Genomic DNA, 24,516 nt, shown 5'->3' with positions numbered 1-24,516 from the left:
TACAAATTTACTGAAAGTGCCATAACTTAAAGTGGTATAATTACATATGACCTAATTAAATCAATGTATATGGGAAATAAATGTGGGATAAAATTGGCAACAAACAAACAAATTCCGTCTCTTAGGAGTGCAGAGTGAGACAGGGCTGCTGTTACAGCCAACACTATTTAATATTTATATTAATGAATTGGCAGAAATAGTAGTAGAGTCTACAGCTCCCGATCTCACTCTGTATGACCCAGAGATAAAATTCTGCACTATGAAGATGACCTGCTTCTGCTGTCCCCCACAGAGCAGGGTCTACAGCAGAACCCAGACCTGCTGGAGCAGTACTACCAGATCTGGGCTCTGGTAGTAAACCTAAACAAAACTAAGGTTATGATTTCACAAAGAACCCAGATCTCAAGCACAAATGAAATTATTCACTCCTCAAAGTATAATTATTTAGGCATCAAAATCAGTTCTTCAGGGAATTTTCATCAGGCCATGAGTGAACTCAGAGGAAAAGCTCACGGGGGTTTCTGAGCCATAAAATGTCAAGTTTCTGCAGAAATTTCAATCAGAGTTTGGCTAAAAATATCAGTAATTAAACCAGTTGCCCTTTATGGTAGTAAAGTGTGGGGTCTGCTTACAAATGAACAATTTGACAAGTGGGAAAAACATCCAACTGAGACTCTGCATGCAGAATTTTGTACAAATATTTTTAGTATATAGAAATACCACCACCACACAATGAATTAGGCAAATACCTAATAATTATAAAAATGCAAAAAAACACAGACTTTTGGGAAACAAAATCACACAGTAAAATGCAATATTATCTGGCCCTAAAAAGACAGCACACTGTGGCAGAGTACCTGAGCACAGCGACTGATCTAATACAATACAAATGTAGCATTATTTGTCATGCCAGTAAAGCACTTTGAATTGAAACTGAATTGAATTGAGAAAGCAAGAAAAGGAGAGTGAGGAGTGAGAGAAAGGAAGAGAGAAAAGGAGAGACAAATAAGAAAGAAAGAAAGAAAGAAAAGAGAGAGATTCACAGGTAGAACTCACAGACAGCCTTCCGTATGGCTGTTAGCGGATAGCTGTTAGCTTCACACCAGCCCACAGGGAAAATGTCCATACTCTCCACGTCAACTACACAATCTGCTAGAGGCTTAGATAGTCCTGTAGAGAGAGAGAGACAATGACAAAAATAGTGATAAAAAAGTGAAATAATTACAAATACAACAAAATATATCTTATTACTTGTTATTTTAATAAAATGTTTAGATGTTAGACATAATGACTCAAGATTGCTAATGACTCAAGTCCATCAACTATTTAAAGGTCAAAGCTACATCTTGAAATAACTACTGTCTGATGGTGACTGCACCATCTACCATGCATCATCTACTTTTAGTTACTTAGCATTTAGAAATAGAAGTATGACTTAAATCTAAAGTCATTAGACTGGTTAGAAAAAGCAATTACAAGATTTTTTTTCACAATGAAATTGAAGTAGTGAAGTAGTAACTCATCAAACATTTAATATTCAGTCATTAATCTTAAGAATTTAAGGAGAATTCCAGCGATTTTTCAAAATGTATGTATATTTCAATCACTGAGATGAAAACAAAGTCAGTCAGACTGTTTTGATGTGAAAAGTTTATTGTAGAGAAACTTACTAACTCAGATTTCTTTGCAGTAGTGGGGTTAGGTACCAGGGGTCACAATGTCTACAACATGATTATAGCCATTTTATTTATTATCCAAAACCACCAGTTAACCTACGTGTGTCTTCTGAGTGTTTATGTGCACATCTGTGAAAGTGGTAAATCTGAAAAAAAGATGTTTTCTTTGGGGACTGCTTTGCCTTACAACACCCTACATGTATCTCTCCACCATTAATGGATACAAAACAGTACATTCTAGCCCTCTGTTCTCTAGAATGGAGCATTTCACATCAAACCACTCTGAATGACTGTGTTTACATCTTAACAATCAACTTATGGAGAAATTTAGAAAAATGGGTGGAATTCCTCTGTAGGTTACATAGCTATGATAGTGAGGAACTAAAGTGTAGACCCATATAAAGACCCTTAGAGTTGTAGGGGTTATAAAAAGATCTGGGTAAATATGTCGCACAGATACACAAACACAGAGCGGCCTCCTACCTTCAAATCTGAGCCAGAGGAGCCGACCTTTGACCTGAGTGATACGTGCAACGCAGAGTTCTGCCGGCTGAAGAGGATTCACAGCTTCCAGCCATGTATCCTTACAGAAACCCCTACTGAGAGATGCCTGCACACACAGACACACAGACACAGGTTTTTATACCTTAACACAAGATGATGTCTCATTCATATGCCCCATCTGTACTGTATAATGTATATCTTAGTAAAAATTACTGCAATTAAATTGATCTGGAAAAAGGCTCGAATTATTACTAATAATAAATCTTACATGCTTAAATATCATTCCTACAATTTAAAGTTGAATTTTAAGATATTATAATTCAATTTTTATCAAATAATGTACTATTATTTGCCAGCAATTCGTCCCTTAGAATTCATAGCTCTGTTTCTAAGATTTTTGTTTGTTCTTTTAATGGATCCATTTTGGCAGCCCACGGGATCTTCACTTGGCATGTGTCCTTAAAATGTATGACCTTATTTACATGTTGACTTTTCGCCATGGGCACAGGTGAAAAAAAACACAACATTAAACAAAGACTGGTGTGCTATGAAAAGCTCTTATTTATCATGCCACACATTTTGCATGGTGTAGTGCAGTTACCGCTGAGTTTTACGAATCTTGGCCATTGTGTGTATCTAATAACCTAATAAACCTAACTCAAAACTTAACCTCATGAACCAAAAAGAAATGGTTTTGTTTCACAACAAAAATACACACAGAAACATCCCCATGCATGCACATGTACACTCACACATCCACGCACGCACACACACACACACACACACACACATACATACATGCAAAGCACAAAGACACAAATATGGGTCAGCTGCTCAATCCCTCATGACTAATTACACAAAACAACTACTGCAAAATCAACATAAACAAACAATGAGATTATGCGCACGATCAAAAAAATGTTTTCCAGTGATAAAAATATTAATTATTCAGGCAGAATCAAATGGAAACAGACAGGCACAATTAATCACTATTTAGAAGAATTACAGTAATTGGCATTAAGCACGAAACGAGCCTGCAGTTACTAACACATATAAACACCCACACAGGCGCGCACACACACACACATTACGTCCTGGGGGAAAATGGCAGTGATGAAGAAATGACCAGCTATGAAAACTGAGAATAAAATCTACAACATGCAGAAGAACTGAAAGCAAAAAAAAATTCCTTCACACTAGCAACTAATTTCCTGTGAAATATGACATGTCATGAGGAAGTCCATTGTGACGTATGTGTTTCACAAATTTTTAGGAAAAAAATGTCCAGCCTTTGTTGGTGAATCAGATAAAAACAGGACTATGCATATGAGAAATATTATCATTTATCATTTTGCACAGATACTCACATAATAGTACACATTTATATATGTATATGTATGTATATGTATGTGTATATATATATATATATATATATTAGTGCTGTGCAAATCTCAGAGACCACCCTTACTTTTTAATTTCAATTCAAAACAGCCCGTAAGTTATTCAGTTTTCACCTTCAGAAAAAGCAGAAAATAATCACACAGAAGCTTCAACAACTAACTCCACAGCATTACAGATTCCATTCTTTTCTGACGACTTGTTTCAGTTTTTTTCAAAGAAATTTACAGGGATATTTTTCCACACCTCAAAAGTTCAGTCCTAAAAGCTGGTTGCATTTCCTGCTTCTCATGATCGAAGTAATCCAAACACATTCAGTGATGCTGAGTTTTGGTCATTGGTGGTCTACCAGATGGTCTCTCTGTATCTCTTAACAAATTTTTTGAACTGAAGTTCTGGAAATTCCTGTTTTTACTCTTATGTTCCCCTGATTTTCCCCTTCCTTGTGCAAGTGAATTCTTTTATGTTTGACCTCCTGAAAATATATAAATATCTCCTGAAAAATAAGCAGGCTGTACTTAATAGCCATTTTGAATGAAAATTAAATAAATGAAGGGTGGTCTCCGACTATTGCATAGCACTTTATTCAGTATAGTGACTCCTTTTTATTACCCTTCATAATTTTCTATTATGTCACTGAAATCCTTAGTCTGATATGCATGGCGCTATAAGGGACATATGGGACATATTCTTCTATTTACATATGGCTAATTACATATGACCCACACTGCATGTGTTTGTGTGTGTGTGTGTTTGGGTATATTTTTCAGTGGGTAAATACCTAATAGGGAAATTCCTCCGCTTTCAAGAATATTGTCCAAGTTATCTCAAATAAAGAAGAGAAACCCCCTAAAGCCTACATTAAAGACTGGCAAACTGCACACACTTTCTCTTTCTTACTCTCACACACAAACACATCATACACACCCAACACACCATACACATGGATACTTTCTCTCTTTTTTTCATGTCCTTGCAGATTATTTCTCTCTCACACAGAAACTGCACATCTTGTTTTTCATCCTTTGCACACTGTCAGTATCAGACTCTACAGAAAGATTTTAGTTTAAAAACCTTTAGTTTAGTTTAGTTTAGTTTAGTTTCGGGGGCAGTACCAAATTATGACAGGTTTGCTTTCCAAAACGTGGAGGGGAGAGTTCACCTTTTAACAACTGATCACACTGAAACTTCAGGGAAATTGTCAGGCCAAGTTTTTTAAACAACAGAAACTAGTGTTCACACTTAGCGGAAAAAGAAAAAAATAGCCTTGCATATCTTGCACAATAATGTGATGCAACATTGTTGTACCACAGCAAACTCACTGTACATCATAGCAAACTAATTTAACTATTTGGGAAAAAAAAAACATCTAATAAACTTTACAAACTAAAATACAAACACTGTTAGAAATAAAGCTACTGTACATGTACATTTTTCATTCATCAAGGTACAAACAATGTAAATGTAACCTCAGGTACAACAGTGGTTTTGACGTCCAATTGTGCACCTTAAGTTTTTCCAGGTGAAAAGTACATATTTGTATCTTTTCATAACCTGATGTTTTAAAACAGAACAATAAAATAAAATGCCTGGAGACGAGACGGTGTGCGTGGAGTCAATACAACAAGTCAATACAAAAAAGAAAAAATATGGTACAATTATGGTCCCTGACTAAATGTACAGAGATGCACCCTTGAGGGTATCACACCAGTGACAAGAGGGGTACTGCCAGTAATAGTTTTATACCTTTATTTCTGAGAGTGAAGAAAAAGATAAAAATGAAATAGACAGACATCAATAATCATTGATAATAGTAATGTCAGTTACTCTGAAAATTTTTTGAAATAAAAAGCTTTATGCCTAAATGCTGTAACGAGCAGATTATCACTGGCTGCAAGTGCAAAACTGATTTTCACAGAAACTGAAAGTATGGCGACATGAGAATAAATAAACATCACTCACGACCAGGCTGTTATAACCGTATCACTATTTCGTAGCACAGTATGAGTGAAAAATGAGGGAAGCTGTGCTTACGTTGAGGAAACAGGCCTCTGGAGCAGCTTCTGTACCAGAATACTTCAAATAATCAGCCCAGTCAAAATCCTGAGACTGAAAGCCTGAGACAGAGAGAGAGAGAGATGATGTGGAGAGAGAAAAAAAATAGACAGATTAAATGTCAGATAGACATCAGGTAGATTTGACCACACACTCATACTCAAGTGGTGGATATGGAGTCACCAAACATTACAGCAAAACAGCAGCCAAGTCCTTTAGACCCACCTCTAGGTTTCTCCAGTCCAACTCCGTTCTTCAGGCACCACTGGACTGGCAGAATGGCCGGTGAATCAGCATGACACACTACAGAGCGCGGCGTGGCCTCAGCCGTCACGTCATCCACTGTGACCTGGAAGTAGTACTCATTGTATACCTGCACAAGAGAAAACGATGAGGTTGCAAGCGAAGCAGAAGATCTGAGTAGGATTCACTGATAATTTATGTCATGACTTTTAGTTAATCCTTTTAATGCTTTCAAAAGCAGGTCAGCGGGCAAGAGGTGTGATGAGTGGACTGAGCGCAACATCTAAGGGGAAACTCGGGGTCCTGTGAGAAACACCAACCATGTACTTTCACTAACTAACCACTTCATTAGAAACACCTACCTTTTATTTCCACTAACTGGCCACTTTACTTGAAAACCTACCTTGTACATCCATTAACTGGCCAAGTACTTTCTAAGTACTTCCACTCACTGGTTACTTTATTAGAAACACCTACTTTGCACTTCCATTAACTGGCCACTTTATTAGAAACACCTAAACACCTGCCCTGAACTTGCACTCACTGGCCACTTTATTAGAAACACCTACGTTGTACTTCCCTTAACTGGCCACTTTATTAGAAACACCTAAACACCTGCCTTGTACTTACACTCACTGGTCACTTTATTAGAAACACCTACCTTTTACATCCATTCAGTGGCCACTTCATTAGAAACACCAACCTAAAGTCCACTTTATGAGGAGTACAGTTAGAGAATGTAGCCCATCTGTTGACACACAAACTGGCAAGACTGAGCATTGATGAAGGACTAGAGGATGGCTAACATAAACCGGGCATCAACAGATGGGCTACATTCTCTAACTGTACACCAGCAAGGTGGAGCAACAAGGGAAGGGTTTCTGATAAAGTGGCCAGTGAGTGTATGAATCTGTGTTTGTGTGTGTGTGTGTGTGTGTGTGTGTGTGTGTGTGTGTATGTGTGTGTGTGTGTGTGATAGAGAGAGAGAGAGAGAGAGGGAGAGAGAGAGAGAACGAAAGAGAGAGCTTACTTTAGTGACAGACGCAGGACAGATGTGGAAGGGTTCTCCAGGTGTCACCATTTCCAGCTTCATCCCAGTTTTGAAGGAGTGCTTATGCAAATCAGCATGATCCTGTTAAACACACACACACACATTCTCAATGTACAGGGGTGGGCAATATGACTATATGTTGACGTGATAAATGACACCAAAATGTTCTTTACATCATGGGTAACATTAGTACTTTTATATCGTTGAACAACTGCATGGATCTCAAAAAAGACAGATTTAGATCAATTATAGAGAATACTTATAAATAACAATAAATAAAATTAGCATCCTATTTTTATATTATCTTTATTCATTTATTTTTACAGTTGTTTGTGCTTTTTTAAAAAAATTGTAAATGTTAAATTTAAGTGTCAAACTCAGTTTTTCATAGCCTTTGGCACTATATGGGACTACTCATTCCAACCGTAGCTGTGAGTAGGTATTCTGAGTAGGGGGTTGCAGCAGCAGTGCAAAAAACTCATAACATGCACTACTTGACCGCTTTAAGTTTAACCTTTCTCAGCTCAGAGCACCACACAAAAAAGATGTGATGAGCACGAAGTACCTTGTGCACAAAAAACGCGTCTCTCATTGAGAATAACTTGAAATGGTGCACTTTGTCAAATGTTATCACTAAGACCGGGTCACAGGTATATAATGGTATAGCTGTCACCTACATTGCCTTCTCACCCATAGCTGCAGATGTCCCAGCTACAGAAATTGCAGAATATAGCAAAAGCACCATTACAGAACGCAGCTAGAACATGGAGTAGCAGCAGTGTTGATGGATTTGATGTCCTTTTACCCATTTAAGAACAGGCCAGTAAGGAAGACGAATGATGAGAGGACTGCATGAAGCATGTACGGGGAAACTTTAGGTCTTATTAAAAACCTAAACCTTGTACTTCCACTCACTGGCCACTTTATTATAAACACCTACCCTGTACATCCACTCACTGGACACTTTACTAGAAACAGTTACCTTGTATTTTCACTCACTGACCACTTTATAAGAAACACCTACCTTGTATTTTCACTCTTTGGCCACTTTATTAGAAGCACCCACCTTGTACTTCCACTTATTGGCCACTTTATAAGAAACACCTACATGTTCTTTTACTCACTGGCCACTTTATTAGAAGCACCTACCTTGGACTTCCACTAACTGACCACCTTATTAGAAACACATATGTGTACTTCCACTCACTGGCCACTTTATTAGAAATGCCTACTTTGTACTTCCACTTATTGACTGCTTTATAAGAAACACCTACATGTTCTTTTACTCACTGGCCAATTTGTGTGAAAGAAGGGGGCATTTACAAGTTGCATAATTGTGCATATGCATAAATCTTCACATTCTTAATGCGTGTTGAGGTTTAAGGACTCACCTATGCAAATTTTTAGTATCGTGTTGGGCACAACAAACGTATTATTCAACATAGATTTTTTTTTTCTGTTTTAAATTCTGACGTCCACCCTCAGTTCACAGTTACCTTAAAGACTTCCAGGGGCAGGGGTTTTTTCAAGGCTTCGGGAGTTGCTTTCTCTAAAGCCTCTGTCCACTCCTCAGAGCTTTTCATATCACGCAGCTCTGCAGAGGAAAAGAGAACAGTACACCACGTCAGCGCATTAATTTATTCATCCATCAATCCATCCATCCATCTGGTTGACACCTCATTGATCCATCTGCCTCGCTGAGTATCAAAACACTGTTGATGTTTTCTGTATGCTCCTCCATAACTACACAAACAAGCATATGTGCATAGGCTTTCGGAAACAATGCAGCATGGGCTCTATTCCAGATGTTTGACTGGATATTTTAGTCCCAGTTCCAGAGAAGTGATATAAATCTGTTGCTCAGAAAAGCCAGAGAATGACTCAGAGTCGCACACAAAAACACACAGGGCCTCTAGTGATCCACAAGCTACAGCAATACAGCAAACAAGTTTACCACAGCATAACAGGCCACAGGCTCTGTTGTATGTTTAACCCCTTAAAATCCCAGATTACATACTAAGGCATATTATTCAGTAACTACAGGGACTTCAATGCAAACTGATTGAGCTATTCTTTGGTTATAGAAGTGTGTAATAAAACTTTGGGCCGGCTGGTGGGCCATGGCCATTTAAGGGGTTAAGCAGCTCTTCGCCCTCTGCTTAGCTCAAAGACACTCCCTTACAAAGAAAAGAATTAATATGCTCTGCTGCAGCGCTCAGTGTGAGCAAACCTCAGCCTAACGCAACAGGCCTCTTAGTCAGAGTTTCCACAGAAAACACACATACTTCTCCATGGTCCTCCATGGTGGTTTAATCACATTTTATTTACTGTAACTAGTTCGTTTACGATTGCATTAAAGCTTTGACTATATAATACATGTGATTGAGAAGGAATAACCACATGCACACCTTTTTGATTTTGCTTCTTTAAAATGGAACATTAATGGGAATGTGTACATGTCAGAGGGGCAGCTTTAGTATGGCAAAGTGAGGCAAAGCTGCACCCCTGGACAAATTACATGATTTTCTAAGTGAAAATAAGTACACATACTCTACAGAGAACAAACTTGTGCACATTTTCTAGGCACAATTATTCTTTATTTACTCAATTTAACATACTAGAAAAACAATAAAACATAAAATATGGCCTGTGCAAAAGTTATGGTACATTTTCTTCATCTTTTCCAATGTCTTAAACTCGCAGAAAAACTAGCAGAAAAATTCCATTGTCCAAGTGTGAAGTGCAGAGGATGTGTTCATTTCTTTTTCACATAGAAATCAACTTAACATATTTGACAGGGGATCTCCCAACTTTTTGCTCATTTGTTCTGTATACACCAAGTCAATTCAGTACATCTTCAATGTAATAGATTCAATTCACACTATAGAAGAATCACATTTGGTAACCCTAAAGAACCTTAGATGATTCTTTAAAGAATTATTCTGGTAAATGAGATGTATGAGAGTGTGAAGAAGCTTTTCAAAGGAACGGTTTGGCAAGAAATCATGATTTTCCACTTACCCAAGATGTAGTCGATCAGCTGACACATGCCCAGTGTCCAAATTTTGCCTCTTTAGATTAGCATTGGAGCTTTGAGGCTAATATTGCTAACAAACACTAGATGTCAACCTTTTCTGTAAATACATTCCCAATATGTCCCTCAACCCACTTAAACTGCATGCAGGTCTTCATCCAGTCAAGGTCACTCTGACTTGTTGGGACACAGTGGGCCAGATTCATAAAACACAGCTATAACAGCACATCATCATGCACAATGTGCATCACAGTAAACAAGAGCTTTTCATAAACTTCAACATTTTTACATGTGAAAATTGTATATTTATTTGTAAAATAAGCTAAAACTATGTGAACTACTAAACCACTAAAATCACATACACACACACTTTATAAGCCACTTATTCTTCTGGGTCGCGGAGGGAGCTGGAGCCTATCTCAGCAGTCAACTACTAAAATCAATTCAAACATTATTAGAATCTCAACATCAAAATTCCTCCTCATTTATTTCCAAACCCACTTTCCACGAACAGAAGGGGGATTTGCCAAACAGGAAATTTGACACAGGGATAACGGACTGTTTTAAATACAGTGCCAGTTAAATCCGTGATCCACATCTAAAATCCTGCTCAGGCAAGTCTATTTTCTCCTCTGTTCTCCTACAAAAGCAATTAGAAGGTTTACCATGATGTTCAGTCCAAACAGATTGTGTTTTTTAAATATGTTGATTAATCAGCTAAGTGTGTAAGTGTGATTTGTTGCATGTGGGACCAAACATGCTTGGAAATATTGTAGAAAATATTTTTTCGCAGGACTGTGTCGTGTTATGTATCAATACTGCCCCATTTTAATGAGATGACAGTGCGGCAAGTTAGCCTAATCCTTGTTTATGAACATGCAAATGTGTTACCACCATACTATTGGCTCTTTATGTCATGCTAAATCTTGCACTGCGTTTTATGAATCTGGCCCAGAATGCTTTTCTGTAAGCTATAAAAATGAACAAAACTTCACTGGCCTGCTTGCAGTCTTTAACTTAAAGTCATTTTGTGCCCTAAACCAAGTCCATGTGACCTTAACGAAGAGCTACATGAGGTTTAACCAGTTTGAGAGAAGTTGTATTAATGTAAAAGATTTGTGTGACTATTGATTTCTATTGTTTGCTAGCACCATTAACCTTGTAGCTTCAGTGCTAAACTAAAGTAGCAAACTTTGGACACTAAACAAGTCTTGCTGATTGACAACATCTGGGGTAAGTGGAAAATTGTGAAAAACTCATAAAATTATTAAATTGGAGCACTAAAGTGGATTAAATTGCAATGCCAGATGTGTTTGACCATTGAAACTCATACTGAGTCTAGGCTTAAGTGTAAACTGGATCTGGGAAACTGGTGCAATACATTTGAGACAGACTGAATTGAAATCTCTGAACTTTGGTTTGGATTGGCCCACACACGCTGCCTCTTTCCTCTTTCCGCTTCTTAATTCATAAGAAATACTGAGGAGAAGGGTGGGGGTGGACTTCAATGGAAGTCAGAGTGAGGCAGCGAGAGTAACAGGTATGTGAACTGTAATCATGTAAGAGTGTATATTTAGTAGGATGTTAGCTACAAATGGAAACACTTAAGTTCTTCTCTCAAATTTTCAATAAATAACTAAATTTGGGGAGAGACTCCTACAGAGAATATCAACACATTGAGCTGAATAAATATACTATTACTCATGATTCAAGAACATCACATTCACAACCATCTGCTAATGTTTCCATTTGTCTTGATAATGATACTTAAGAGTGAGGGAAAGTTTCCAGAAAGCAAAACAAATTGTAAAAAGTTTTAATTCATTGATTCATTCATTAATTCATTCATTAATGATTTATAATTCATTAATTAATTAATTGATTAATTGATTCTAACATTCCAAACCAGATGGAGTTGAATCACTATCTTTGGATGCATTTTTGGACCCCTAACTCTCACCTGTGGGCGGCTCCATTGGGAATCGGTTCTCTTTGGCCCAGCCCAGGGGACGGAGACTGGTGTCCAGATAGAAGAGCCAGATGAAGTGGGCCGGGTCATCCAGGCCAATGTAGCTGAGGCATAACCGCCCACCAACATTCCGCTGGACTCTGGCTGCCCAGTACACACACGGCTCACAAGCATCACGAATTTCCAACACACACCCTGACACAATCAGATCTACTGTGTTCTTACCCCTCAAGGGCTATGACAGAGAGAGAAAGAATGAAAAAAACAGGTTACTGAGTGATGTGTACATTCTACATATTCTACTATTCTCTTCTATAGTGCTTATTTTGGTTTAAATGGGGGTGAAGTGCAATTGAACTACACTGAAATGTCACTTGTTTAACTGGGAAAGTAATTCTCTGGTAAATGGTAAGGAACCAGTAAACCTAATAGTAAGAATCAATGCTTCTTTTACAGCCCAGATTTATTTTTGTTTCTAGGTAACAGACAGGTAGATACTATAAGACTCTTTTGTCTTTGTTCTTAGACCACCTTTTATTTATTTAATTTCCAGTCAAAACAGCCCGGCCATTATGTACAAGTTACTTGTCTTTCAGGAGATATTTCTGAGGAAATTACAATATTCCACTTGCATAAGAGAAAGGGGGATGTCCAAGGAAACTAAGTAAAATAAGTGAATAAGTGCAAATGAAAAACAGGCCATGTTTACACTGTAAGAAGACAATGCAACACCATGAAAGAATGCGCAGCTGTCAAAAAGCTGTTATTGAGAAAAGGGAACAGACAAGAAAGAACAAAACTTATAAATCAAAAAAAGAAATCGCTGGTGGTCTCTAAACAATAACTGACCACCCCAGAGTCTAGCCCTCAACATCACTGAATATGTTTGGGATTGGGTTGAGAGAAGCAGAAAATGCAACCAACTTCTAAGGCTGAATGTGTGTAAAAATATCCCTACAGATTTGCTTGAGAAACTAAAAAGCAAGTCTCCCAAAAAAGAACAGAAGATGTAATAAAAAATAAACTGTGGACACTAAATACTCAGTGGAATTATCTTTATTTTCTGTATTTTCCTAGATATTATACTATGACCTTCATTAGCTCTAGAACCTGTTAAGCATTTTCATGTAATTAAGCCAGATTGTCTACATACTTAATTTTCTAATACTTACAGTATATACCTACTTACTTGTCTTACTTACTATTGTGTTAACACAAAATAATTATAGAGCCATTTTTGTTGTTTGTACCACACACTTGATGACTTAAGCCACTTAATGACTTTCAGCCACTTCAGTGCAATTTACAGTCTTGTTACAAAACATCCTAGTACTTTGAAGTTTGTATCTCACACCAATCTGGTTCTGGTTTAAAGACTGTAAAAGAAAGACTTATTATGTTTTTAATTTTATAAAAGCATTATTTATGTTTTCATCATCCTAGGGATGTTTTGTCCCCATAGAGAGCCAAAAACAACACACACACACACACACACACACACACACACACACACACACACACACACACACAAATACTCACTCCTTCGAGCAGGTTAGCTGGTGCTGTTCGTGATCCTGTGAGTTCTTTGATGAGAAACTCAGTCCAGTCACTGTATTTCTCTTTAATGGCTGTGAAACAAAGAGAAATAATTAAAGACTCAAACAAGAAAATACAGCTTCATACATCTTCATACATACAAGTGGTGCATTCTGGTTTATCATGCTAATAATTAGTGCACAAAACAGGCAGCAGTATGAGTGGGAATATGCACCTGTTCACAGAGCACTGCGCAAACGTCAAAGACCACCTTTCATTTCTTTAATTTTCCGCCTAAACAGCCAAGTACAAGATATTCATTTTTCAGGAGCTATTTCTGAGATCAGGTACAATATATGGCAAAATATGAGGACAGCTTGCCTAATTATTGAGTTCATGTGCTAACAGTTAAATCAAGCATATAGCCATGCAATCTCTATTGACAAACACTGGCAGTAGAATGGGTCGTGCCGAAGAGCCCAGTGATGTTATATATAGCACAGTCATAGAATGCAACCTTTGCCACAAGTCAGTTTGTGAAATTTCTGAAAAGAATGGAAGCTGTAATAAAGACAAAGTGGACACAGTAAGAGACACACACTAAACATTTGAGTCACATTTAGTTGTTGAGGCTTCTGTGTGATTCTCTGTGAAATCTTCTGCTTTGTTTCCTGCCACTTAAAAATAAATCATTTGTACTTAATGACGGTTCTGACTTTTGCACAGTGCTGTATGTGTATGCGTGTACGCATGCAGTGCGGGTGCTATTTTGCAAGCTGGCACACACAGACTAGTGCACACGCACCAACCCCTGCTGCTCTCATTTGCATACGGACACTCTTTTGTTTATAAATGCACTTCCTCTTGCATTTCTTCCTCCTCTGTGCCCTTTGGTGCAGGAGCCACTTATACATTCATGAGCGCAATACTCTGCAAATCAGCTCCCTCCAGTTCAACAAAGCACTTGCTAAGCTATGTATTTACATACTGCAGTGAAGTGGTTTATAATGACAAACTGCCTCTATAAAATGACAGTGGAATAACCAGCTAGCAGACTGGTATGTCCACCAAATCTGTCAACAGAGTTCTTAGAATATGCTGGCAGCTTCTCAGATTGTAACGCATACTGTATTCTGGATTAACAGTAACCCATGTGGACTGGAGTTACAGAGATGAACATTGGTGTATAGACTATAATCAACATCGCTGAGCCACAACTCTACTATCTCTGCACATACTCTGCTCTTTATATGCTAAAAAAAAGCGATTCACTGAATTTATTGGATTCAGATGAGTACATCATGAATAAACTGAATACAATGCACGATTTCCTCTTTCAATTTACTTATTTTGTGTTGATGTAATACATTTTATTTTACTTATTTTATGTGTGGAAATGATTTACACATTTGAACCAAGTAAATACAGTGTATTATTTTTTTTTTAAGTGCACTTTACTTTGACACTTTTGGGCACCCCTGGTCAGATTATATGCTTTGTTGATTTTCTACGTGAAAATAACATCCTCTATGTTTACATAATACACAATTATTGATTATTTGATGAATTTAACAATATACGCCTGTACATTTTACTTGTACCCTGCATCTTTATTTGTTTATTTGTTAATCGTTATGCTTTATTCCTTTTCAATATGTTAAACTTAGCAAATAAATAGAAATTGTGCACTAAAATGTTCCCTGTATAGGATGTAATGTAACGTGACCAGTGGTGTTCAATGGACCAATAGAAATCACTCAAAATTACTTGGAATTAAATCTCATTATAGTAATGCTGTTGCTTACAAGGTGAGCAACAGCGATGTTACGCTCTTCTGGTATAAATACAATAAATCTGAATTGAACTGTATTGAATTGAACTGAACTGAATGGTTGAAGTAGTGTCAGGCTCTTCTGGAAAGGCAGTGTTAGTGGCTAAGCTGCTGACACTTCGAGGAGCCAAACACACTGTCACTGTGGCTGTGACGTCAGCATCACAACACCAGTATCACATGACACCAATCATGAGGGTGTGATCTCTGCCCTGAGAGATCATTCTGGTAAACAAAGAGAGGAGAGAGAAAACAGGGAAACGGAGATAGGAGGAATGTTTGGATTTTTTTTTTTATTTGCTTTATCTTTCTATAACACAGTGACTGCCAAGCTAAAGTAGATAGCAAATTTGAAACAAGGTAGCCAACATTTTTCGCCAGCATCTCAATAATGACACTATTAAGAAATATTAGATAATATTAGATGAATAGAGCTGGAGGGCATCAAGAATAAAGTTATAATAACATTAATATCCTCAGTGTGTCATATTTCAAAAGTGGTGATCAAACCTCAAGGTAGGTAAGCTCACAATAAACTAGAAACGTGTTTCAAACTTAAGTTTGCTTGACAAAGGTGTTTCTACAAAATACCAGGTGGTTTCTATGTGTTGCTATGTTATCGCAAGTGACTGTTAAGATGTTGCATTACCATGGAATCCCAGGTGGTTGCTAAGGTTTTTCTAGGCTGTTGCTATAGCTTTTCGAATGGTTGCTAAGGTGTTGCAAGGCATTGCTACGGTATTCCAGGTGGTTGCTAATATATATAAATACACATGTGCTTGTATGTATGTGAGCCTGTATGAGGGTGTGAGAGATGTTTTTTGTGTCATTTGTGACAGTTAGATCTGAATTTTCTCACCAGTCTGCCATCCAATTTCTGTAGGAAAATAAACTGTGTTTGAATGAATGCTGTATGAAAACCTTACCTGCAATTTTTCGCGAAATCACAAGCACACTATTCCCTAATCACTATAGGTCCTCGATCCTGCAAGGTTTCATTGTTCTAACTCAAAAACTACAAAATACAAAAGTAAAGTGGCCTTGTCAAGCTAACTAAATTACATGAATAGATATCTAGGGTCTAATTTATTGCCTAGTCCATGATATTTCAATCAACAATGAAATATTAAAATAACTAAAGGAGATAGCAGCAGGCATTCATATTTCAAGTGGATGAATGCAGCAAGTTATTGGTTGAATAAAGAGAGAAAGGTGTTTCACACAAACACAAAAAAAGTGTGAATTTTTTTTTCTTCTCACTCTGCTGCACTCACTCTCCATCTCCTCTATCTCTGTTTGATCTCTAACAGTCAGAAATAGCTCAACTATTTTTACAGATGCAGTTTAGAAGGGTAATCAAGTCCTCAATAAGATCTACTGCTTCAAACCACTCCATACTCTCTCCGTTCACCAAACATTCCCCATCTCTCTCTCTCTCTCTCTCTCTCTCTCTCTTCTTTCTGTGCTTCTTTCTCTATATCTCTGGACTGCCAAACCCAAGTCATGATTTACAAATGATCTACAAACTCGCAAAGCAATACTTCAGGATTTTTTGGCATTTTTTAAATTTGTCACATCTGTAGCATAAAGTCTAACCAGCTGACTCAAAACACACTTACAACAGAAGCCAATGGGCGGGTGCCTCGACATCTGTGCACTGGCTTCTATTATAAGTGTGTAAGTGTGTTCTGATCTTTAACTAAGAAAAGGAAAAGGCAATAAAGTTATTGTGCATGGTAACTGATTGGATGCTACATAGAGACTTGGTGGAGAAATCAATGGAGCAGTTCTGTAGCCTCTTTTTGCTACAGGAATGGAAGTGACCTTGGATATTTTTAATAATATAACTGAATAAAATATTTTCATTTTCCCCTGTAACTCTGTTATCAGATTAACTAAGTTTACAAGCAGCCTAAAAACTTTAAGAATCCAACGAGTAGCTCAATCAGAATAGAATATGTCCATGTAAACACCTCAATCGAATAGATTAGTCCAGTTGAGGTCATTTGGAATGCAATTTCTATCCGATTGAAAGAGGTGGGTAATCCTATAAATAATCCGTTACATAGAATAATATGTCAGCCATGTTAATGTCTGTATCTGATTATACTCTCAATTGGAAAGTTTAAGTATGTTCTGTGCATTTGCGTTTGCATCATAGCTAAAGTTTATAATGTTCATCATGGCGGGAGCAGAAACTGGTCTGCAGAGGAGACAAAGTTTATGCTTTGCACTTTAAAGACGGCGGTGGGATGGGAGTCCAGCTTATGTGTCTCAGAACATGATGTCTTACTATCACCCTTCTTTAATAAGTACAGGTGAAATATGTTTTATTTTATTGAAAATACAAGCGCACCAGCTGAAAACTCAGGTAACACACTGCTGCTTGTCTCACTCAGACTGGACTCACGTGATGCTCTTTGTCATGGTAACAACTACACTAAATAGTGTTCTATGCATGCGCATAATTTTGGATTGGATTATGTGAGTGCATGTAAACAGAGGTTTTCATCAGATTGTTGAGTGAAGTGGGCATATAAACACCTCAGTCTTAATCTATAATTGGAATGTATTTAGTCGGATTGGCAAAATCCTTGCACATAAACACAGCCACTATTGTCTCTCTCTCTGTGCTGTTGAGCTGCTAGTGAGCAGAGGGGTAAAAGGGGAGGGGCGAGAACCCCCTGCTGCGAAAACAATTTACACCTCTCCACCAAGACGACCATGCCTAAATAAACCTAACAGCCCAACTAGCAGCTTTCTTTATCTCAAAGAATTGTGTATAACTGTCACAATAAAACATTAATTAAACACAAACAATAAAAGCATTTATATAAATGTTGACACACTTGCTCAGCAGTGAAGAATAAGGTCCAGTTCATTTCTGGTTTTGTAAATCACATACAAATATATTTCACCAACAGTATTAAAGAATGTATAGACATGCATGCTTCCTCCAAAACAGCTGTGGAAACTGCATTTTATAGGCACTGTGAAAAAGAGTTAACATCACTTATTACTGTTTCAGAATTAGAAAACATTGTGTTAACAGCACTTTGCCTCTTTCATTCTGACTGGCTTTTAGCCATTAAGCTCTGCCTACTATTGCCATGACTACTGCCATTACTGCCCCATTCGCTTTCTTCTATTTTTCCTCTAAGTTTACATGGAACCCATTATGGCATTTGTTTATTTTTATTTACAAAGCCCCAGGCTGTAGGGTCCTTGTTGGAAATGACGATAAATGCATAATTCAGAACGCAACGTGTTTGCTCTCAAACAACCCCCCCTCCCCCCCTCCCCTCCACCACACCGGCTAAGCTCTGGAGACACCCTAACGCAAATATTCATTATGCAAAACCACATTTGCATATCCTTCAACAACTCTTCTCTAAACAGAGAGGTCAGATTTTACAACTTTTCTTTCACTCACGTAATCAAAGCGCTTATTATGGAGAGAGAGAAATGGAACAAAATGACTGGTACTGTTAGGAAGGAAATGATTCAATGGATTGATTCATGAGAAATGAGGACATGCTGCATTCACAGGGGTGTCTCAGTGACCGCTATTTAATGGCCATTTACTGACGGCTATAATAAGCCCATCAATAGAAAGGGCAGAGATTGAATTGTCATAGAACAGTAAATTTTAAAATGAAATGTCATACACCTTGGAACAGGAAAATTATCCAGACGTCTTACTGTGACACAGACCTGGAATAATAATGTGTGCTGCCTTGACTTTTATGATAATGGCAAAATGGCTTGACAGGCAGAGCTGAAAAAAATAAACTGCAACTAAGATCTCTTCAAAGTGAAATTTTTTTGCTATTTAATCCTTAAGTTGCAATTTTGACTGGTGATAAGTATTTTACATTAATTATTTCCTATTTGTAACTCACTAAAAACAGGAAATTGCATGGAAAGTGCAGATTCTAAACATTCAATCCAAACCATATTTGTGATTGTAAGTAGAAGAGGAGATGTTTTATTATGATCTAAATTTAATGAAACCTTGTTGTTGTGTTTGCAATTTTTTTTGCAGACATCAAAACAAACAAACAAAAGGCCAAAAGTGCAGACATTAACCTGTCAATACAGAATGTAAATAGAATGTACATGTAATTCATTATGCAAGTCATTAAATATGTAATTGTCATTTATTTTTTAATATAGCAAAATTGCAAGAAAAAAAAACAAAATGCACACACAGAAACATACACACTTAACCACACACAGCAACATACACACATAAATACACAAAAATGCACAAAAACACACACACACACACACACACTCAACCACACACACGCAGACACACATGCACAAACACACATACACACAAATACACACACACACAAACACACACTCATACACATAAATGCACACAAATGCACAAACACAAACACATAAAGCCTCACAGAAACATACACACATAGGCACACACAAGTGCATAGAAACATACACACACATGCACGCACAAACATGCACACACGCAAATGCACATCCGCACCTAAATACACACAGACACGCATTCTAAACACATTCAGGCACAGCACAAACACACATACATACATAGGCATAATGTATAATAATCCATGAGTACACACATACGCACATGCACAAACACAGACACACGCACAGACATACACACACACACACACACAACAAATAAATCTGCAGGAATTCAGAGCCCAAAGAACAGTCTCTACATGTCAAATCCATTTATTAAATCAACAATATACAATCAAACAACACCCATTAAAACTATGTACTAATTTGATCCCAAAGATCATGAAACGTTCTCTCCACATGGCTTAAATTCAATTGTTCAAAAGCAAAAACACAAATACAAACCACTACATTACAAAACACAGAATTCTGACAAAGCAGAAAGTCTATGTGCTGTATTTATTCTACTTATTGTACTGTATTGTATTCTACTGTGTGGAAGCACATGAAAAGCATTATTTAAAACCTGGCTGAGTCTTTACAGCTGTGTCTGGGAGAAATACCACATTTTTTATTGTGGATTAAAAATAACATAGCATTAAAATAGCATTACATGCTCAATAATTTTAGAAGGTTTTTTTTTCATCTTGCATGCATTTTCTTTAAAAAGAGTTTGATGTTTTGACTCATAGACTTTGGTATTTTGGCTCATATTTGAGACATTCTCTTTGAAAAGATTTAGGTATTTTGACTCAAACCGAAGACATTCAATTTTAAACACCAAATCAATTAATCAAATTAATCACCAAAATCTAGAGAAAAAGGTGAAAAACAATGGCACTCTTTATTAAATAAAAATCTTTATTATAACAATTGTTATCTGGACAAAAAAAAACTCTCAATGCATTAAATGATTTTTTTGTCCAGAATTTTTTTGTTCCGATTTTGTAACTCTGGTCACAGAGCACCTTCAATAATAAACATTTATTTCCCTACCAGCAGCACTCTCTGTTTAAGTTGGCTGACGATTACCAAAATCTTTTAAAAGAGATTGCCTCCATTCTGTTTTAAAAGATTTTGGTTCTTTGAATCATACTGGAAGCTTTAAAAGATTTTGGTATCTTGTTTTATACTTGAGGCATTCTCTTTAAAAAGATTTCAGTATTGTGACTCACACTGCAGCCATTTTGAGTGAAGTATTTTGATATCATCAACGTTGTTCCTGGAACTGTGTTTAAGCAGGCCAGCAAAACTGTTATCAACTACGTCATTCACACACACCGGTTACAACAACTAGAATTTTGGATTTTGTGTGTACATGTGTGTGTGTGTGTGTGTGTGCGTGCATGCCTTCCTGTCCCAGAATGGCGCTGCGTCTCACAGTGTGTAATCTCCCCAGCACGAGTGTGTGCGCTAATCACTTAAGTAGCGCGGCGGCAAGAGAGAGCAGCCGTTGCTATGGCAACAACCCCCCTAGCAGCTAAGCGCTGTGGTCAGGCTGTGTGATCAGCGCGCTTAAAGTAGAGCAGGATCACTTCATCACATTAGCTCGCAGTAACAACACACACAGAAGATATTTACCAGCTTAACCTGACGATTATGTTTAAAGTGTGTGTGTGTGTTTATTTTTGCTGCAGTATATAATACAGATTTTACTTGTAAAAGAAATTATGTGGAAAGTGCAGATTCTACACTTTCAGTCCACACATTTGTGTTTGTACATAGAAGAGGAGATATTTTATTATGATCTGAATTTGGTGAAAAGTTAATGTTGTGTACAGTCTTGTTAAAAGAAAATTTTTTTTACATTTTTATTATTTCTTGATGTCAAAACAAATGCAAAAAAGTAGAAAGTATTGATGCAGAATGTACAAACCCAATTCCAAAAAAGTTGGGACAGTATGTGAAATATTCTTTTTGACTTATTATTTTAGAAAACTGTTAAAGAATAATGTGTTTTATGTTTTACCCTATAAAATTCAGTATTGTTTGGTAAATACATGCTAATTTGAAATAAGATGCCTGCAACACGTTCCCAAACAGGAGCATGTTTACCACTTACAACACTTCATAATCATTCAGGGACTGAAGCCAGAAACTGTTCCAGTTTTGAAAGCCTATTTTTTGGCATTCATCTGTTATACAAGTCTTCAGCTGTGCAACAGTACAGTATGTTGATGTATTTTGAGATTAATAAGACACACATTTTCAATGGGTGACAGCTCTGGACTGCAGGCAGGTCAGTCTAGCAGCCGCACTCTCTGATTACACAGCCATGCTGTTGTAACACATGCAGTATGTGGCTCAATGTTGTCATCTTACAATAAGCATGGGAGTCCCTGAATTTTGCTTTCAAATGTGCACGTTTCCCACTAATGCAGCCCCCATACCACGACAGACTCTGGCTTATGAACTTTATGCCAGTAAGAATCTGGACGGTCCTGTTCTTGTTTAGCCCAGACAACACGGCACCCATTACGTCCAAAAATAATCAGAAAAGTTGACTCGTCAGACCACAATACGCATTTCTACTGTGCGTCAATCTATTTCAGGTGAGCTCAACTACAGACATGTAGACATATTACTTCTGCTGTGCATTGCAGTCTTAACTTGCATTTGTGCAATGCAGTGATGGACAGTATTTAGTGACAATGTTTTTTCAAGGTATTCCAGAACCCATGCGGTAATATCTATTACAGACACATGCTGGTGTTTAATGCAGTGTCATCCGAGGGATCAAAAATCACAGGCATTTATTCGTAGTTTTCAGCCTTTTCCTTTATGCAAAGTGACTTTTCTGGATTCTCTGGATTTTTTGATGATATTATGCACTGTAGAGGGTGAAATATCAAAAATCTTTGCAGTCGCTCACAGTTATTTTTAAACTGTTGGATTTTTTGCTGATGCATTTTGGCAAAGTGGCGATTCTTGACCACCCTTGCCCATGAAGGACAAGGCCTTTCCTTGATGCTTCTTTTATATCCAAACATTATTGCATCACCTGTTTAAGATGTTTTTTTAAACATTTCACAATATTTTTAGTGTAAAATGGACTGTGTCTTGCTGTCTGTTGAAGTGCCTGTTCAAAATAAAAGAGTATTCGTCTATATATGCTAAGTTTCCCGCTTCTTGTTCTATGCCGAAGCCACAATATTTACAAAAAACTATGCGGCAATGAAACTTTTTTTTTCCAAATACAGGTTAAAGTAGATTCACAAATCAAACAATAATTTGGTTTGCATTTATCTACTGTCTCAACATTTTTGGAAATGGGTTTGTAAATCATCTGCAAATTTGAAGCATCGTTATGCAAGTAATTACAGGGTAACATATTACACCCCTCCCCAAACCCCATTTTTACCCCATTTAAATACAATCAAACCTAAGAAAAATCTTTTGTTTTTAGTCATTCATATGTTTGATACAAGAACACAGGTTTGGTTCCTGACTTTTTGCTACACTCTAGCCACTCCATACATTTGTTAAATTCCATCAGCAGCACCTGATTTAATTTAACAAAGGACTGATTAGATAAACAAGGTATTAAGTGGTAAGTGTAAATACTGGACTTCCTTGAGGAAAGCTTTGGAAATGCTTACTTTAACACACCCACACACAACAAATCAGAATGTATTGTTTCTTTGTTTGTTTATTCTAACGTTAGTGCTTTTTGAACAAATAAATGCCCAGATAAACAGATTTACAGAGAACCCTAGAACTAAGGATTAAGGAGTCACCCAGCTTTGCCATCAATACAGCAAAAACAAGACATTTTCTTTGCTATAGTCTTTGTGCATTTGCTCCATCATTTGTATGAATGAATGAACTGATGTGTTCTTACATAAACATTACACAAGGCTTTCAACAGAGCCTTATAATTACTGAAATTCTCTTCCTTTTATGAGAGATGAGAGCTTTACAAAAACTAAGCTTCTACAGCTCCCTAAAATCAAAATCACCATAATTACACTTTTCTCCAATGCTTTGATACAGTACTGCAGCTCCATGAGAATTCAGCAGCATTATCCTAACAGCAGCATGCATCCAGTTCAAAATCAAATATATTAATTCCAATGACTTCGACTTCAGATCTTCAAAACTACACACATATTACAGGAACAGTGGGTTATGTAAAATCTAAAAAGCCTTTAGGCACTTTTGTAGGGAAGCATTTCATTTAGAAAAAAAAAACAAGCAAAAATGAATCACCAGCATCACTATTATTATAGTTTTCTCAGCATTCTCATAGTCTTAAAGACTTTTTGATCTAAAGGTTTATGCTTGAAATTTGTTTCTAAGACAAATATAAAGAGTGAGGTTGATGACTAAATATGAAAATACTTACAGAAAATTATACAGAAACCTCAACAATTAAATGTAATATATAGTGTAAAAAACTTCTGTAAGTGTACAATATTTATTTCACAGTAAAAATCTATATATAGTGTCAACTTTTATAACAGCTTCCACTTTTTTTCAAGAGACTTGCTTTAAGTTTTTCAAAGAAATCTACACAGATATTTTTCCACACCTCGAAAATTCAGTCTTAGAAGTTGGTTGCATTCTGCTTTTAATCTCAGTTACACATTTATCAGTCCATGAAGCCTTACTCCACATCTCAGATGTCCAGTTTCGGTATTTTCTTTTGACTTCCCTCTTTGTTATGCAAGTGGATTGTCTTATATCTGATTGTCCCAGAAATACTTCATTTAGGTATTTTAGGTACACATGAGAAAATAATTTAAAGGCAGCTAAGTTGTTTTTGTT

General features: G+C 37.0%; 1 protein-coding gene across 2 annotated transcripts in view; it reads right to left on the bottom strand.

Annotated features, from left to right (window-relative positions):
• sfmbt2 (Scm like with four mbt domains 2) overlaps positions 1 to 24,516 on the bottom strand; it is a 69,195-nt gene that overhangs the window by 14,678 nt on the left and 30,001 nt on the right. For both annotated transcript variants that reach the window (XM_036577263.1, XM_036577264.1), the window contains 8 exons: positions 13,470 to 13,558; positions 11,922 to 12,165; positions 8,424 to 8,521; positions 6,907 to 7,008; positions 5,859 to 6,006; positions 5,613 to 5,695; positions 2,160 to 2,286; positions 1,057 to 1,170 (listed from right to left, as the gene is read on the bottom strand). In XM_036577263.1, the coding sequence (XP_036433156.1) occupies positions 1,057 to 1,170; positions 2,160 to 2,286; positions 5,613 to 5,695; positions 5,859 to 6,006; positions 6,907 to 7,008; positions 8,424 to 8,521; positions 11,922 to 12,165; positions 13,470 to 13,558 (1,005 nt within the window). The remainder of the gene's footprint in view (positions 1 to 1,056; positions 1,171 to 2,159; positions 2,287 to 5,612; positions 5,696 to 5,858; positions 6,007 to 6,906; positions 7,009 to 8,423; positions 8,522 to 11,921; positions 12,166 to 13,469; positions 13,559 to 24,516) is intronic.

Source organism: Colossoma macropomum, unplaced genomic scaffold (genome assembly GCF_904425465.1).
Source record: "Colossoma macropomum unplaced genomic scaffold, Colossoma_macropomum, whole genome shotgun sequence".
NCBI lineage: Eukaryota > Metazoa > Chordata > Actinopteri > Characiformes > Serrasalmidae > Colossoma > Colossoma macropomum.
Note: the sequence above shows the minus strand (reverse complement) of the source record. Positions and strands in the feature narration are given on the sequence as shown.